The sequence below is a fragment of the Fusarium poae genome, chromosome 3 (assembly GCF_019609905.1).
Source record: "Fusarium poae strain DAOMC 252244 chromosome 3, whole genome shotgun sequence".
Lineage (NCBI taxonomy): Eukaryota > Fungi > Ascomycota > Sordariomycetes > Hypocreales > Nectriaceae > Fusarium > Fusarium poae.
Window position 1 is genome coordinate 4,277,745 of NC_058401.1, and position 14,625 is coordinate 4,292,369.

At 49.7% G+C, this 14,625-nt stretch overlaps 7 protein-coding genes across 7 annotated transcripts; 1 reads left to right on the forward strand and 6 right to left on the reverse strand.

The window, feature by feature from the left end:
* Positions 1-89: 89 nt before the first annotated feature.
* Positions 90-2,347, reverse strand: FPOAC1_008829 (uncharacterized protein; the record flags this gene model as incomplete). Its single annotated transcript, XM_044853263.1, has 5 exons — positions 90-808; positions 853-1,133; positions 1,180-1,374; positions 1,425-1,865; positions 2,277-2,347. The coding sequence occupies 5 exons, from the start codon at positions 2,345-2,347 to the stop codon at positions 90-92; spliced, it is 1,707 nt and encodes a 568-aa protein (XP_044705933.1).
* A 613-nt stretch (positions 2,348-2,960) lies between these two features.
* Positions 2,961-4,220, reverse strand: FPOAC1_008830 (uncharacterized protein; the record flags this gene model as incomplete). Its single annotated transcript, XM_044853264.1, has 1 exon — positions 2,961-4,220. One exon carries the CDS (start codon positions 4,218-4,220, stop codon positions 2,961-2,963), a length of 1,260 nt encoding a protein of 419 aa, XP_044705934.1.
* A 248-nt stretch (positions 4,221-4,468) lies between these two features.
* Positions 4,469-6,393, reverse strand: FPOAC1_008831 (uncharacterized protein; the record flags this gene model as incomplete). Its single annotated transcript, XM_044853265.1, has 2 exons — positions 4,469-6,084; positions 6,129-6,393. 2 exons carry the CDS (start codon positions 6,391-6,393, stop codon positions 4,469-4,471), a joined length of 1,881 nt encoding a protein of 626 aa, XP_044705935.1.
* A 1,073-nt stretch (positions 6,394-7,466) lies between these two features.
* FPOAC1_008832 (uncharacterized protein) lies at positions 7,467-8,291 on the reverse strand (the record flags this gene model as incomplete). The annotated part of the gene is made up of 1 exon (XM_044853266.1): positions 7,467-8,291. One exon carries the CDS (start codon positions 8,289-8,291, stop codon positions 7,467-7,469), a length of 825 nt encoding a protein of 274 aa, XP_044705936.1.
* A 363-nt stretch (positions 8,292-8,654) lies between these two features.
* On the reverse strand, positions 8,655-11,063 carry FPOAC1_008833 (uncharacterized protein; the record flags this gene model as incomplete). Its single annotated transcript, XM_044853267.1, has 4 exons — positions 8,655-8,747; positions 8,805-10,858; positions 10,907-10,993; positions 11,042-11,063. The coding sequence occupies 4 exons, from the start codon at positions 11,061-11,063 to the stop codon at positions 8,655-8,657; spliced, it is 2,256 nt and encodes a 751-aa protein (XP_044705937.1).
* Positions 11,064-11,442: 379 nt separating this feature from the next.
* FPOAC1_008834 (uncharacterized protein) lies at positions 11,443-12,108 on the forward strand (the record flags this gene model as incomplete). Its single annotated transcript, XM_044853268.1, has 1 exon — positions 11,443-12,108. The coding sequence occupies one exon, from the start codon at positions 11,443-11,445 to the stop codon at positions 12,106-12,108; it is 666 nt and encodes a 221-aa protein (XP_044705938.1).
* A 90-nt stretch (positions 12,109-12,198) lies between these two features.
* On the reverse strand, positions 12,199-14,459 carry FPOAC1_008835 (uncharacterized protein; the record flags this gene model as incomplete). The annotated part of the gene is made up of 2 exons (XM_044853269.1): positions 12,199-14,109; positions 14,157-14,459. The coding sequence occupies 2 exons, from the start codon at positions 14,457-14,459 to the stop codon at positions 12,199-12,201; spliced, it is 2,214 nt and encodes a 737-aa protein (XP_044705939.1).
* Between the last annotated feature and the right edge of the window lie 166 nt (positions 14,460-14,625).

The window sequence follows — 14,625 nt, forward strand, 5'->3', positions numbered from 1 at the left end:
CATGCAGAATCTATTCGCATCACCATAAACTCCGGACTTCACCTTATCCGTGTCCGTATATCTATCGTGTATTTATATAACTAACACCATCACCGCTCACCCAAAAAGTCAAATGGGCCTGTGAAGAGCAAACTCTCCATTCCCGGATCGACTTCAAGATCTGCCAGCAGATTTGTCATCCATGGTTCAGGTTCCGGTTCACCTGTAATTTGTAGACTTGGCACCATACTTGCATCCTGGAACGAGGATGGGGTGAATTCCATCTCTACTCCAGAAAAGGGGTTTGCAGGTGACGGCTCGCTTGATGCAAATATACTCCCTACATCAGGCGACTCAACAGGTCCGCACCGTTCAAGATACCACCTCTCTATCCTCCTCGCACGCCTCGCAAGATCCCAGTATGGACTTGGCTCGGTATCACCCGTGTCAGGCCCCGAAGCAGCCTCCATCCTCAAAACGATCTGACGCAGCGTATGCGACATATCGAGAATTCGACGGAGATGACCTGCAGTCTGTGCATTCTCTGGCTGTGCGGCAACAAGGTCAAGACGCACAGCGAGTGAAACTGCGCAGTACAACATGATCCAGCCTATGTTGGGCATGCTATCCTCTTCGCCTTGGGGTAGGAGGAGTACCACGCTGATGAGGGACTTGGCGGCCGACATGCTTTGCGACAACCAGTCGAGAAAGCGGTTTTGGTCTGCACCTTGTTGAAGGCTTTGGAAACCGTTTGGGCCGTAAGAGATGCCATCCGGCGAGGGTTGACAGATGATGAGGTCGAGTACGTGGAGTTGTAGAAGAATTGTGGCTGCGTTGTTAGTTAAACTCATGAGAGGGCGGGAAACTACTCACGACTTTCGCTTAGAGGGAATGGGAGGGATGACTTTGTGGACGTATACCGTTCTCGGATCCTTTGAAGCTCTGCAGGGAGATGCCCCTGCCTTGATCCACGGACGGTACCTGAAGCTTCAATGACAGCATCGTCGACTTCTTCGGTAAGCTTTTGGAGATAGATGATATACGGCAGATGTCTGTCAGTCGGAAATGAGCCTGTCGCTAGGAGCTTGTGGCAGCACTCAAGGATGTAAGGTGAGTATCTAAAATGATGAGACTTTTGCAGCAATACTGCAGAGCTGTAGCTAATTAGATACCATTTGTCAAAGACCATGTTTGCCATACCTTGAGGAAAGATAATAAGTCCCTGCTAACGCTCTCTGCTCATCATGCGTCATCTCACCAATCGCATGTTTATTCTCTCTACTCAATGCCCATAGACTTGCTATTCGTGGTCTATCGAGTCTCATGTCTGAGATTATACTGGCGGCAAGCGATAAATGTTGTGTGTACTTCATGGTCCCATGATGATAATGCGCCCTGGTCCATTAGTAAAAGTAAAAGACAAACAAAGCATCGTCTTGACATACCACGCTAGATGGACTAATAATCCCTGTAGCATGTCGAGAGTTGCAAAGGGTCCCTTCATCATACGCACAAGGACGATCTCATGAAACAGCTTGCCGAGTTCTCGTTGAAGCCTGCGATGTTCATGGCAGGATGCTGCGAGTACGGCCACACATAATGCAGGTTTATCCTGGGACAGGCTCTGAATAGTGACCGATTCTTGAATCATGACAAAGGGAAAGTGAGGCGACATTCGACTTCGGAACATGTCAAGACATTCTTGGCCTTGTTCGGGTGTCATCAATCCTCTGGAGAAGGGACTGTGTGATGCTTCTGTGTCAATACTCCCAGGTGTATTGGACACGCCTGGTGAAAAGTCGGCTACGTTTGAAGTCGCAGGTGCAGAAGTGAGAGAAGGTGATCTTGACCTCGTCGGACTGACAGCTTCTAGATTCCTCGATGGTCTATCTCATGTTAGTTGGGTACAAATTTTGACATGGTATTTGCATATTGTCTCACCCCGGCCTCAAAGCCTTGCGCCGTCTAGAAGGATTAAAGACGCAAATCTTGTTAAGTCTCAAACATCGATCGCATTTCCCCGACTCCTGAGACTTTTCGCATCTGATTTTCGCATGAAAACATGTTTGACATGTTTTTAATAGCGTGACATTATCGGCTCGTGAAGCCATGTTTGTTGTTGTTGGTGTTTGTGGAAGAGATTAATTTCATGGGCGGGGAAATGAAACTCATTCATTAGGCCCATACATAACTCCTGGCTCTGTTTTTTGTTTTATTTATTTTATTCTCCATCTTTGGTTCTTTATTATATTACATTACCAGTGATGCGACGTCAGAGGTATTATTTCTGTATTTACCGTTTCCGTAGGCTGGGCCAAGAGACGATGAGTCGTATGCTGTGCATGGAGCGGACTTTAGAATACAACATGTGGCTGTGAAAGCTTCGGTCTCGGCTTCGGTTTCAGGGCATTTTGCAGTGATTATACGGCAAAGTTACAGGACTTTCTGTTCCATCACAGGCGACGAAATAATCTGGTCACATATCACATCTTTTAAAGTGGCTCGTGTGTGTCTCTTTATTGATCAGATAATCTTACAAGGATCTCAATCGGACAAAACGGACTGTGGCTTAGATTCTTCATGTTCGCCAAGTCCGTGTTGTCCGTTCCCACGCGCGGCAGTTCAGGGAACATGTCACTGCCTTGTTCGGACTCGTTAGTTTCTCGCCTTTGATACGAGGAAAATGATGATAATTCAGGAACAAGACCCCACCCAGACAGCCTTGTAGGGCAGATCCTTTCACCATCGAGTCTAACGATTTTTCGATGGGTTGTGTTGGCAGAGATGAGGCTCCATGTCGATGTTTGTAGTCTAATATGATTGTTTCATTTGCACAAGAGTCACGACTTGACGTGGCACTGTCATGATATATTTTACAATAAGTTTGTTGGCCAAGGGCTATATTTTGTACACCCGAGTAACAAAAATCCAAACTCCATCTATCTATACCTGTCTATACCCCCGTCCGTATATATCATTAACTAATTTTTGCTCTTCTTCTTCTTCCCTGACGTCTTTTCCTTAGCCGCCGCCTTTTCCTTGCCCTTTTTGATAGCCTCTACTAGCTCTTCAATCTCGGCTTCCTTCTCCTTTTCAGTCTTTGCCTTTGCACTCTTCTCATCGGCCGCCTTTTTAGCAGCCCGCTTTTTAGCCTGTATCTTCTCGACCTTTTCAATCAAGTTGTCGCTCTCCTCCCAAAGCTTCTTGGCGACTTCATCATCCTTAATCTCCTTTCGTGCAAAGTCGACTTCCAGACACTCCTTTATAAACTTGCCACCTGGGCCCCGTGCGAATTCAGGATCCATAGCGGCATAGAGAATGGACTGAGCGGCCATGTTGGGAGACTTGAGAAGGAACCAGGGGAAAATATAGCCAACCGTGTAGATTGCGAGTCCCCATAGAGATCCACGAGTGAGCCAGCGACGGGTGCTTGGGGTTCGGGCCAGACCGGGATCGACAAAGATTACTCGTGTGTTCATTGGCGCCTTGTCAGGACGTTCGTATGAGTCGAGGTGCTTCTGAAAAGCGTGGCCAAAGACGTTCATCGCGAGTTTGCTTCGAGCATATGCCGTGCCTGGTGTCCAGGTTTCTCTCGACACGGGGTCCTTGAGAGATGGAGAGCCAATGTATGAAGAGCAGGTCGGGATGATGACTCGGACGTCTCGGTCGATAGGCTGGGCGCGAAGAGCAGGACTCAAGATACCCAGAAGATGGAAGTTGGCCAAGAAATTGACCATCCATGTCTCCTCGATGCCCTCCTCAGATTCCCTTCTCTTTCCGCCAGGGGGTGTAAGGACCGCCGCACCCAAATAGATCATGTCCAATCGTCGAGGTGGCGCATTATCGATCCACTTGGTCGCAAACGTTCGAATGCTATAGAAACTCGACAAATCGACTTGTTCGGCGTAAATCAGGTGGTTGTTCGTCTTTTCTCGAAGGTCCTGGATGTACTCGACTAGGAACGGATCGTTCGGGGGCGATTGTGTGAGCAGAACCAGCTGCGCACCCTGTGATGCAAGACCCAAAGCTGCAGCGGCGCCTATCCCAGACGTTCCGCCCGTCATCATCACGACCTTGCCATGAAGGAGGCGCTGGGTAGGGTTGTAGCGACCGGATGTCCAGATCTTAAGGAGAGTAAGGAATGCAAGGATGAGAATGGTGTAGATTATTGTGCGAGCATGTTGCCGGACAGCATCGGGTATGCCATTTTCAAGTACGCCTAGAAAAAGAACGAGAGGCATGGCGACGAATTAATGGCTGTGTTTTTTCTTTTCAGCGCATGCCATTAATTGAATGCCGCTGTGACGGATCAACGTTTGATGTCGTGGCTCCATGACATAGGAGAGCTTTGTTGCACGTGACGTCCTACTTGGCTACCTTTGACACGGACCTACGTTATATGTCAACTAAGATTTATGTACACTCAAAATATTATCGACAAATAAAATATTAATTGACTACTATTTATTCCCTCCTCATTACAAAGTGATTAATCGTGTAATCTGTCATCCTTTTTCTTTTTCACCCATATTTCTCCAACTGGATCACCGTGATCAGCTACACATTCCCAATCACCGATACCATGTTTCGCAGGAGCTTTTCTAACACCCCGACCACCGCCTCCGATGATGAGATTTCCAGGGCGATAGTTCTCGTCCATATTCATGCGTCGTATGACACTGCCATGCACACGAACAGTATCGGGAACATCTCGGACTTCACCACCAGGAAGAGGCCAGCGAATTGGCTTCCATGATCCGTCGGACTGAAGATCCATTCTACGGAAGGGCATGTACTCCATGATCTTCCAAGCTGTGACAGCTATAGCGCCCAAGCCTTGTCCATACTCTAGTGAGTCGTGGATTCGAGCAGTGCAGGCTCCGTGCATGACACCGTGAAACTTTTCTTTAGGATCGTCCTCCTTTTCGTCCATGGGCATGTCTGGTGCATGGCCTGGGCCTCCGCTGCCACTCGAGACTCGAAGATCAGGAATGGGTGGTCTCCCTGTGGCAACTTCCCAGTCGTGATCGACGCAGCATCCCATCTCAGCAACCTTCTGGTTGTCAAATGGAAGTCCAGCTTTCTGCGCCTCTCTCACGATCCACGCGAGAGGGATGTGACTCGTGCTCTTGCTACCTTCGTGGATCTCCCAACCTCCACCAACATCAGCGTGTCCTCCCGAGAACCAGACTTCATCAATATCTTGGGCCTCATCGTCGTCAATGTTGTTGATGTCGGAAAGTGCCAGTCCAGAAAGGTTGGAGAATGTTTCTGGATCTCCACATTGGCTTGGTCTTCGACATGACCTGGAACGAGCTCGATACGGGGCAAATTCGCCTCCCTTCTTTTTCCCGCTTCGCTTGTCGTTCGGTGAAAGATGATTTCCGGCTCTTCCTCTCTCTTCGTGCCCGTGGAATTCTTCGCGAATGTCGTTCATGGCTTTGTGGAAGTGGTGATGCTTATTTTCGTTCTTCGTTGGTCGATCTTGGTACATAAGATCCTGGCGAAACTTGGCTCGCCGCTCGTCAATACTGACAGCGTGACGAATAACTCTAGCGCTACTTCGTGCAGTGTATGGAAACTTGCTGCGCTGCATCCAGGCCGTTTCAAAACTGGGCACAGAGTTGACGGTGTCGAATAGACCGAGAAAACGGATGCGTCCAACAGGACGAGAGAATGTCTCTCGAAAACCTTTCATGAATCGAAACATTTCTTCTCTCTTCTGTTTTATCCTTTCGGTTTTCTTGTCGGGCTCTTTCTTGCAATCTTCTTCGTCGTCCTCGGGTACTTGCTCACGACCTTGCCATTGAGCAAACGCCTTCCAAGCAAACTTGACCATCTCTTCGTTGCCGTGGGATAACAGCCCGATGTAATCAAGCATCTCAGCCAAAAAGCGAGCGATATATGCTCCCCGACTGAAGCCGAACATATAGATCTCATCGCCGGGGTTGTAAAATCGCATCAGGAATCGGTAACCTCCCACGACATGCTGATCAAACGAGGAGCCGATCGCTGAGTCCTTGGCTTTTTGGTACCAAGAACTGAAGCGAGCCTTGATACCAGTGTGGGTGAGCGATCCAGAAATTACATATGTGCCAATGCCAGCTTCATTTTGTTAGCAAAGAATAGCAACCTAACAGCGGACTTACGTTGGTAGTAGTGATACTGGTCGTCCGCTTCACGATCCAGCATTCGAAAAATCTTGAGAATGTTACTGTCGCTATCATCGCCGTGAAACTTGTTGCCAGTTCCATCGAAACAGAGAATGAGCTTCCGAGGCTTTCGCCCTGGCTCAATATTGGCAACCACAGGCCCCATTGGAGTTTGTGGTCTGCTTTGGAAATCATGACCCGATGCAGGGTGGTCTTTTATAGACTCAGTTGCCGAGTTGGGGGCAAGGTGTGTGTAATTCATGGCTCCACGACCCCAGGCTTACTGGTGACACTTGGTGAGAGGATGTGGGTGGCATCACGCAGGAAGAGGCCAAAGGTAGTGGTGGTCGGGGAGCAGCCATCTTTATACGGGCATGGTAGCATGAGTACATGACTATTAGCCTTTGAGTTGTCTCAGATCTCATCAAGCTACCACCGTAATATGGCTCAGTTCAAAGATGATCGACGAGCTGCATGTCGTTCAAAACCACTTCATTCCGTTCTTTTCTCCGCAAAATGCCGTCCTGCTAGAGCGGGATATCATGGTAACTCGAGTTGGGCAAGAGTGTCTTGGATGACTGCACCAGGGGACAGGTTCTCTGTGTTTACAGGCGGACTATTATTTGATATCTTGCGTCGATCTTTGTCATGGCGATACTCTACAGAGCGCCCGCTTGACTTTGACTGGTTCACAATCTCAGCCCCAAGACATTGAGGAGTTCAACCACAAGCTACCGTCGAACCAAGACGGACTTTTACTCGTACCAAAACTCCACTGAATTAATCCTTGCATGCGAAGGGTCGAGTTAACCAACCAGAATTCGCTGATCGTCATCAACTACCGGCAAAAATGGAATTGGACTTTCCACTATCGCGCTTTTGCAGACAAGGCTTATTACCAGCGTCCAGCTGAAAATCCCTTTTGGGTTATTGGCCAGTCGATCTATCAATTTGTGGCTGCCCGAGAGCTTCACTTTGTGGATCGACATCCCTCTCTGCCCTTGGAAAGTCTGAGCGTATACCAATGCCAATCGGAGGGTAAGCCTTTAGCCTGTCGGACGCTACTATGGTATCATCCACTTCAAGGGCCGTCCCTAGGTAGAGACGGGTAATGAAAGCTCTCTTTCTCTCTCTTTTGTGTGCCAACAAACTGACTCGTTCTCTCAATCTGAACGGTCAAGACATGTTGCGCCATCGACGTTTGTGGCATTTACGAATGCACAGCTTTCCGGTTAGGAAATGTCATGTCTCACTGTACTAAAACATTGTTGATCATCATCCGCACATGATTCATTGTGGTCGCTTCTCAAGATAACTAACAATACCCCTTCACGCCTATAGCTTGCTGTTCTTCCAGACAGCGTTCCTCTTCTCGACAAAACTCAAGACACCCTCCTTCATGTTGTCACCGCCTTCCATTGTCTTATATACCCCATGCTCAATCCTGTTGGTGCTGTCCTTGGGTCCTTCTGCTTCCCACCCACCCAGCAACCCCTCGCGCGACACGATAACCGAATCGGGGGAATTGTTAGACATTTCCACCGCCCATCGCAGCGCCTCTGCGACAACGTCCTCCAGCTTGACCACCTTGTTCACGACACCCCAGTTTAGGAACTGCTCTGCGGTGTACATGCGTCCCAAAAGTGCAATCTCGGATGCTCGTTGACGTCCCACGGTGCGAATCAATCGTGGCAGCGCGCCAGCGATGGCTACAACGCCGCGCTTGACTTCGGGCAGGCCAAACTTGGCCGTCTCGCTGGCGATGACCATATCGAGGTTAAGTATCATTTCCATTCCACCACCCAAACAGAGACCGTTGACTGCCGCGATAACAGGCTTCTTGCCTCGTCGGTTACTCAGACCTCCGAAACCGTTGTCTGCCCACTTGTCCACGTTGTTTGTGCTGCTTCCGCTATTCTTGACGTTCCATTCTTTCAAATCTGCTCCCGCACAGAATGCTCGACCAGTACCTGTGATGACAGCGCATCGTAGTGAGGGCTCGTTATCGTACCATTTCCAGAGACGATCGAGGTCGAAGCTCATTTGTCGCTGCATCGCGTTGAGATGCTCTGGTCGATTGAGCCTGACGAGAAGGATATGAGGCTCGGGGTATGAGAGGACCACATTGGGGACGTTTGGAGGTGTAAGATTATGTGTCATGATTGTGATGATTTGAATCTATATTATCGTAAAATGTTGCAATGATTCAGATAATTCACAGACTTGAAGCTCTTTATTAGATCAAGCTCCAAGTAAATGGTAAGCTCAGTGTGGGGAACCTCGGCACCTCGGTCCTCTCCAACAAAGGTAACACCCCAGACGATCGATCACCCCTCACGATACTCCGTACGCAACACAGACAAGAAAGACATGGATTTTGAACAAGGATTAAAAGGTTGAATCATTTTATTTCCACAGCTCGCAAACGCCTCTCACCTCACTCTCCGTTCTTTCAGTGGTATTAAGAAACTCAAATTAATAATGATACATTTTGTTCGTTCAACCTTTTCTTTCCAAACTTCTTCATGCGGGGAGACCTCGCTTCTCGCTTTCGGTGAAGAAAATGACCATACGCCAGAGCTTCTTAACAAGATCTTCGGCTTCGTCGTCGAGGGCCTGCAGCAGTTAGTAATCAATCATATTAAAAAAAATCAAGAGAGAGGGGATACGTACGCCTTCTAGTTCTTCCACTAGAGCGGCTGCTGTGCCGTGAGCGCGGAGATGTTCCTCCACTGCTTCGACAAGCATCTCCTCTTGGACACCGAGATACTCGACAATCTTCTTCTCGACAAAAGGACGTAGCTTGTCCTTGATGACAGAACTGTCCATGTAATCCCATTTGACCTCCCAGCCCCAAAGACCATCCTTGTCTGATGGAATTTCCTGGGCAAGGGATCGTACTGCCTGTGAGATCTCCTCCTCTGTCATATGTGCCGTAGCAGATGAAGGCTCGAACTGGATAGGAATCAGCTGTCGCTTGGTAGAAGAATCAGCCTCTTCATCGTCCAAGAGACCCTCCACCTCTGCAATGGTGCGCCGTTGAGGAGCTGCTCTGGATGCCTGGGCCTTCTGAGCCGCGGCTCCGAGAGACAGCTTGAATGGCTGCGGTGCCGTGGCGGCGGGAGCTCGTCGGTCCTCCTCCAATTCTTCAGCTTGCTTGTCGAGGAACGAGTCGGCCATACCGCGCGCACGTTCCATTTCGACCTTTTCGCGGCGCTGCTCATCATGCTCTGCTCTCCTGTCGGCTTCGTCTTGTGCCTCTTCATCTGCTCGGTCGGCTGTCCTCTTGCGAGCCCAGACACTGTGATCGCGGTAGTATGGGTGGGTCTTCCGACTTGCTTCTTTCTCATCGTCCCAGCTCTTTTCTCTCTCTAGCTGCTCCTCCTTCCTTCGTTCGAATGACTCGGCATCTTGACGTTCTCGCTCGCGCTCTCGATCTATTGCCGCCTGTCTTGATCGTTCTCGGTTCGACCACTTTCTCTCGGCCTCGAGATACGCTTTTTCATCTTCTTCATCCTTCTTGGACTTGTATCGTCGGTAAAGCTCCTCATCGCTTGCGTCTGTATCGTCGTCCTCTTGGTGGATGGAAAGGTCTGTGTTGGAAATGCCTCCGTTTACAAAGGCAACTCGGTTCTGCCCATTCTGTCCTTTAGGACCCGACGGAGCATTCGCTATGCTACCTCTCGGGCCAAGAGGAATATTGTTGGTACTGGCTGGTGGTGAATCAAGTCGAGACGTTCGTGACGGTCCATTTCGTCGTCGCTCCATCTCTTCCATCTCTTCTTCCTTTCGTAGGCGCTCCAAATCTCGTTGGTTGCTTCTTTCCCGAAATGCAGCGATCTCTTGAGCGACCACCTCTCGCATCTCAGCAGGGATATCGGCCAGTTCGTCCTCTTGAGCCAATGGGATATTAACCACTTCGACATTCTCGCCAGACTCGGTGTTGCCCATTGTGACATCTTCGCTTGCAATGTTGGTCTTGGGGTAGAATAGATCACGGACGGCGTTCTTCAGTGCTGCCCTTGCGGCTTCGAGCTTCTCAGATTTAATAGAATCGTCCTGGCCCTCTTCGTATGATTCGAGGTACTTCAGCGAACTCTCGTCGACCGTCACTTGGAGCCTCGTCTTTTCTATGCCCTCGTATATATCGTCCTTGGGTCCATCGATGGATACTGGTTGGCGCTTGACAGGAACCTCGATTTGTTCCTCGTGGAGAAGCTTGACTGCGGAGCTAAGTGACCATGGATCGTCAAATAGAGCGAAACCGAACTTAACGCCTTTGTGATCATCTATGACACTCGCTGAGGAGTCCCACTTGCGCAGCTTTCCAACAGCACCCAACAACCGTTGAATGCCATCATCGCCGCCCACGCCTTCAGAAATCTGGTGTATGAAGATTGTTCGGAGCTTTTCTTCGTTTGTAGGGGGGACAAGCACTTGAGGTGCTTCCCTTGCTCCTCGATCGCGATCCATTCCTCTCTCCATACCGAGTCCCGGTCGTCCACCGCTAGGACCAGGCATGTCGCGACCGCCTGTGGGCGTACCGGGCTTCCCTTGTTGAGAGGTACCGAGTCGAATCACGGGGGCGTTGAAGTTGATGTTGGGCATGTTGACAGGCGCTTGGAAGCTAGGTGGAAGGCCGCTTGGACGATTAGCTTGCTGGGCGCTAGACTGCTGGACACCCGGAGGCGCCATTCCCGGAGCAGAAGACATGCCTGGGGGAGGTCCTAAGAACATGTTAGATGGGTAATGGGGGTGATCTTGAGCGTGCGCACCTAGACCAGGTGGAGGAGCCATTCCTGGAGGGGCATTGTTCGATCCGGGATAACCTCCATAGGCAGGAGGCGCACCATAGGGATTGTCTGCGAATGTTAGCTCTTTGTGATGGAGCCTGGAAAAAAGAAACATACTGCCATAATGATTATATGCCATATTGGCGCAACACTGCTAGTGAGGTCCTTGTCTAACGATTCTCGTGTAGTATTGGTAAGAATAATACCACGACGCGAAATAATTCCGTTATGATGTTTTGCGCAATCTGGATCCGCGCAAACGTGTTGAAGCATGTAGGCACGAGGCTGAAGATGTTCTTCAAGGTGGGGCCGATGCGATCCACAATTTACCGCCTTATCGCCCCTACATTTTTCCGGGTTATCGCGACTTTTCTGCTTCATCAGATGTCTTGTTCAACAGCTCAAGAGTCAATTGGGTGATTACGTTGGTGTCTGCAAAATGTAAGTGAAACTACTTGAATGTTATTGTTCCAAAGTTGACACAATTCAGGGCTGTTTCGCTCAGAACCGGTAGCGCGATGCTGTCGAGAATAGCTACGCCATCGACATGTCTCGCTAGAAGGACATTCACCACATCTCTCGCATTCCGAACAGGACCCAAGATCACCACAGACGAGGAAACTTCACCGGCCGTCAATCCTCTTGCCCGATCTGACCCTTTTGTCAGAGATCCATCTGCCGAGGCCCGATCTCAAGCTCTTGGCGAGGCCGCTTCCGAAACACGATCGAACCCTCTTATCGGCAGTATCCCACCTGCCCCTCCTCGTGATGCTCCTGAGACGGCCGAATCAAAGACCACCAGCCACGCCTACGATGCCACCAAACCATACTCACTGGATATTGCCCAGATCATCGCCAAGAAGGCCAGCGCGTTCGGCAATGAAGAAGCTTCAGACCCTATAACTCGTCCCCAAATTCGTGCGAAGCCTGTCACCGGTCGCACAGTTTTTGTTAAGGAATACATAACCAAAACCAGCGGTCCCACTCCTATGGTTGCTCTCAAGATTCTCAACAGGATTGTGCGAGAGGACCAAGTCAAGAACAAATACCACAGCCAAAAATTCCACGAGCGAAAAGGTCTAAAGAGAAAGAGGCTTGCAAGTCAGAGATGGCGAGCGCGATTCAAGCACGGATTCAAGGCGACGGTCAGCAGGGTTATCGAGCTTAAGAAGCAAGGGTGGTAGATGTTCGAGTCTAAAATATCGGCAAAAGCATCATTGTATTATAGATGTGAGCATGTAAAGTATGATCAACAAGGGGTTTCGTTATCGTGATTACACATAGTCGTCATCCCAGTCCCTGGTTGGACTCGGTAGCGGGCTGGCCTTGATCTTGGGTCGTGATCTAAACACCGCCTCCATGTCCTCCTGCGCCATCAACTCGTCTGTAATAACGGCTGTATTCTCCTCGACTTTGGGAAAGTAACTGCCCTCCTTTTTGGGGGGCGCCTTGGGTTTCTTCAACGAACGTCGCCTTTCCATCTGTGCCTTTTGTCTCGCCTTATCGAAACCGGCCATGCTCTTCCGAGTTCGAGCAAGGAGATCAAATTCTTCTTCAGGAAGTGCCTGACTAGGATCCTCTGCAGAAACAGGTTCTGCGGATGGTGGAGTGATGTCCAGATCATCGGGTTCGGGATCACCAAAGGATTCACGCGCCATGGATAAACGTGTCCGCTCAGCAAGCGAGAGTGTGTGTCGTTTTCTCGGTCGTTTGACGGGCGATGGTGAAGTCATGTCCATTGACTCAAGGATCTGGTCTGCCATCTCTTGGGTAGGAGATAGTTGTGAAGGTATCTGATCTGGTGACTCTTGAAGTGGCAGAGGCGAGGGTGGGGGAGATGGTTGCGGGGATATATGAGGTGAAAGTTGGGGTGATACATCATACTCAGGTCGTGGAGGTACCGCGACTGGTTCGTCCTCTGGCTCAGGGGAGCTGGTTCGTTCAACTGATGAAGCACGAAGAATGCGCGCCTCGTCTTGGGATGGCTTGCGAAGGCTTCTAGCGCTTGAAGAGACTGTAGCAAAAGAGTCGCTGGTATGGGAAAGTTTTGGTCGTACTGGGAGTCGCTTTGACAAATCTAACTTTGACTTGAATGTCTTGATGGGAGATTCGGGGAACCCGTCTTCGTCTTCCAATTCACTGATTACCTCTTCTTCTTTCTCCTCTGGCTCGGGGTCTGGCATGTTGATCACTGGTCCTTTCTGAAAGGTAGGACGCTGTAAAAAGTCAAGAGCCGACGACTTTTGCGGTTTCGTGCTTTGGAGCTCCAGTTCCAGATTGCGTACAAGGTCGTCGTATTCCTTCAAGAGTTTCGATTTTCCGAACGTTGCCTTCTTGGGGCTGACTTTACCGAGAAGCAAAGCCCCGTGGGCGCCGAATCCAAAGTCAATGCCGTTCTCCTTCTCCTTTCGCTGGACCTTTGACGGCGATGGGACCGGTTGATCGGTGGACATCTCATTCCGAAACCTTTGCCACTTCTGGAGTCTTTCTTTCTGTACGCGCACTCGAGTGTCGAGTTGTTCCAGGAGACCGGTGCTGTGCTCTTCAAGTTCGTCAAGTCGGCCTTGCTGCACCCGTCGCCAAACACGGTCAAAGGACATTCCAAGAAGACCATCTTTTGTCACGCTGGCATCTCCATAGAGCAGAGTCTCCATCCATCGTTCGTTACCGGACCAGTTATTACGGAGCGTACGCCACATCTCGCGTCTAGCATCATCGGATATGGTCGTGCCCCCTTCGAGAGCGTTCAGTGCTTCTCTCCTCCTGGCAATGCCCTTTTCCTTGACCGTCAATAAATCGACAAAGTCATGAAACCTTGAGCTAGCCGCCACCTTGCTATTCAATATGCGACTGATGGCAACCCTGTGCGCCAGGACCATGGTGGTGAGGTCCGTGTTATCGCTCTTGTATCCTCGATCCTCGACAGCCATGTTAAGTGCAAGAGCTTTGTATTCACTGCCTGATGCTACCTCTTGCGCAATAACATGCTTGAGAACAGCAGATGAAAACGCAGCAAGAACATCTTCCAGTCTTTCTCCTCGACACTCGTCCAACATTGTCTTTCGTACAATGGCATCCCTTCCCAGCACCCCATTTTTCTTGGCTGCTTCAAGAGATCTTAACAAGGCAGCGCGGAGGTTGACAGATTGAGTTTGATCGAGAGGAGGGAAGAACGGTTTGAGTTTCTGAGGTAGGTTAGCATATTTCTCTCTGACGTAAACATTCACTTTACTTTTTTTGTTTCTTCGGGGTCCCATAAAGAGAAGAGCTGAAACAGAGCCCATTCTACGCAATGTACCCTCTTCTTTAGACCCTGGGCACTTGTGCCGCCTGTCGCAAAGGTCTCAGCACAGATTCCAGGCCAGTCTTGATGTTGGTCGAGGTCAAGAAGATTCAGGTTGGTCAAAAAGATGGATAGAGCAGAAGGCCCATGATGAGCATGGGTGGCTGATGCGGGTGCATGATGAGTAGTTTTATTGGTAAAACCAGCCACTAAGCGGGCAGATCTTGTTCGCGGAGGCTGTACAGCAGCCATAGCGACATGTTTGTTAATTGATAGAGTTGAGTTTTGTTGAGCGATTGATTGAGTTGTTCTGTCGGTAAGTAAAGCTGTCTGGTGAGTGGCACCTGAAAAGGCGGAGTGTAAATAAGGCTGATGCAGAGTAAACAAATCGGAAGTTGGTGGGGGAAGCTTTGACGGA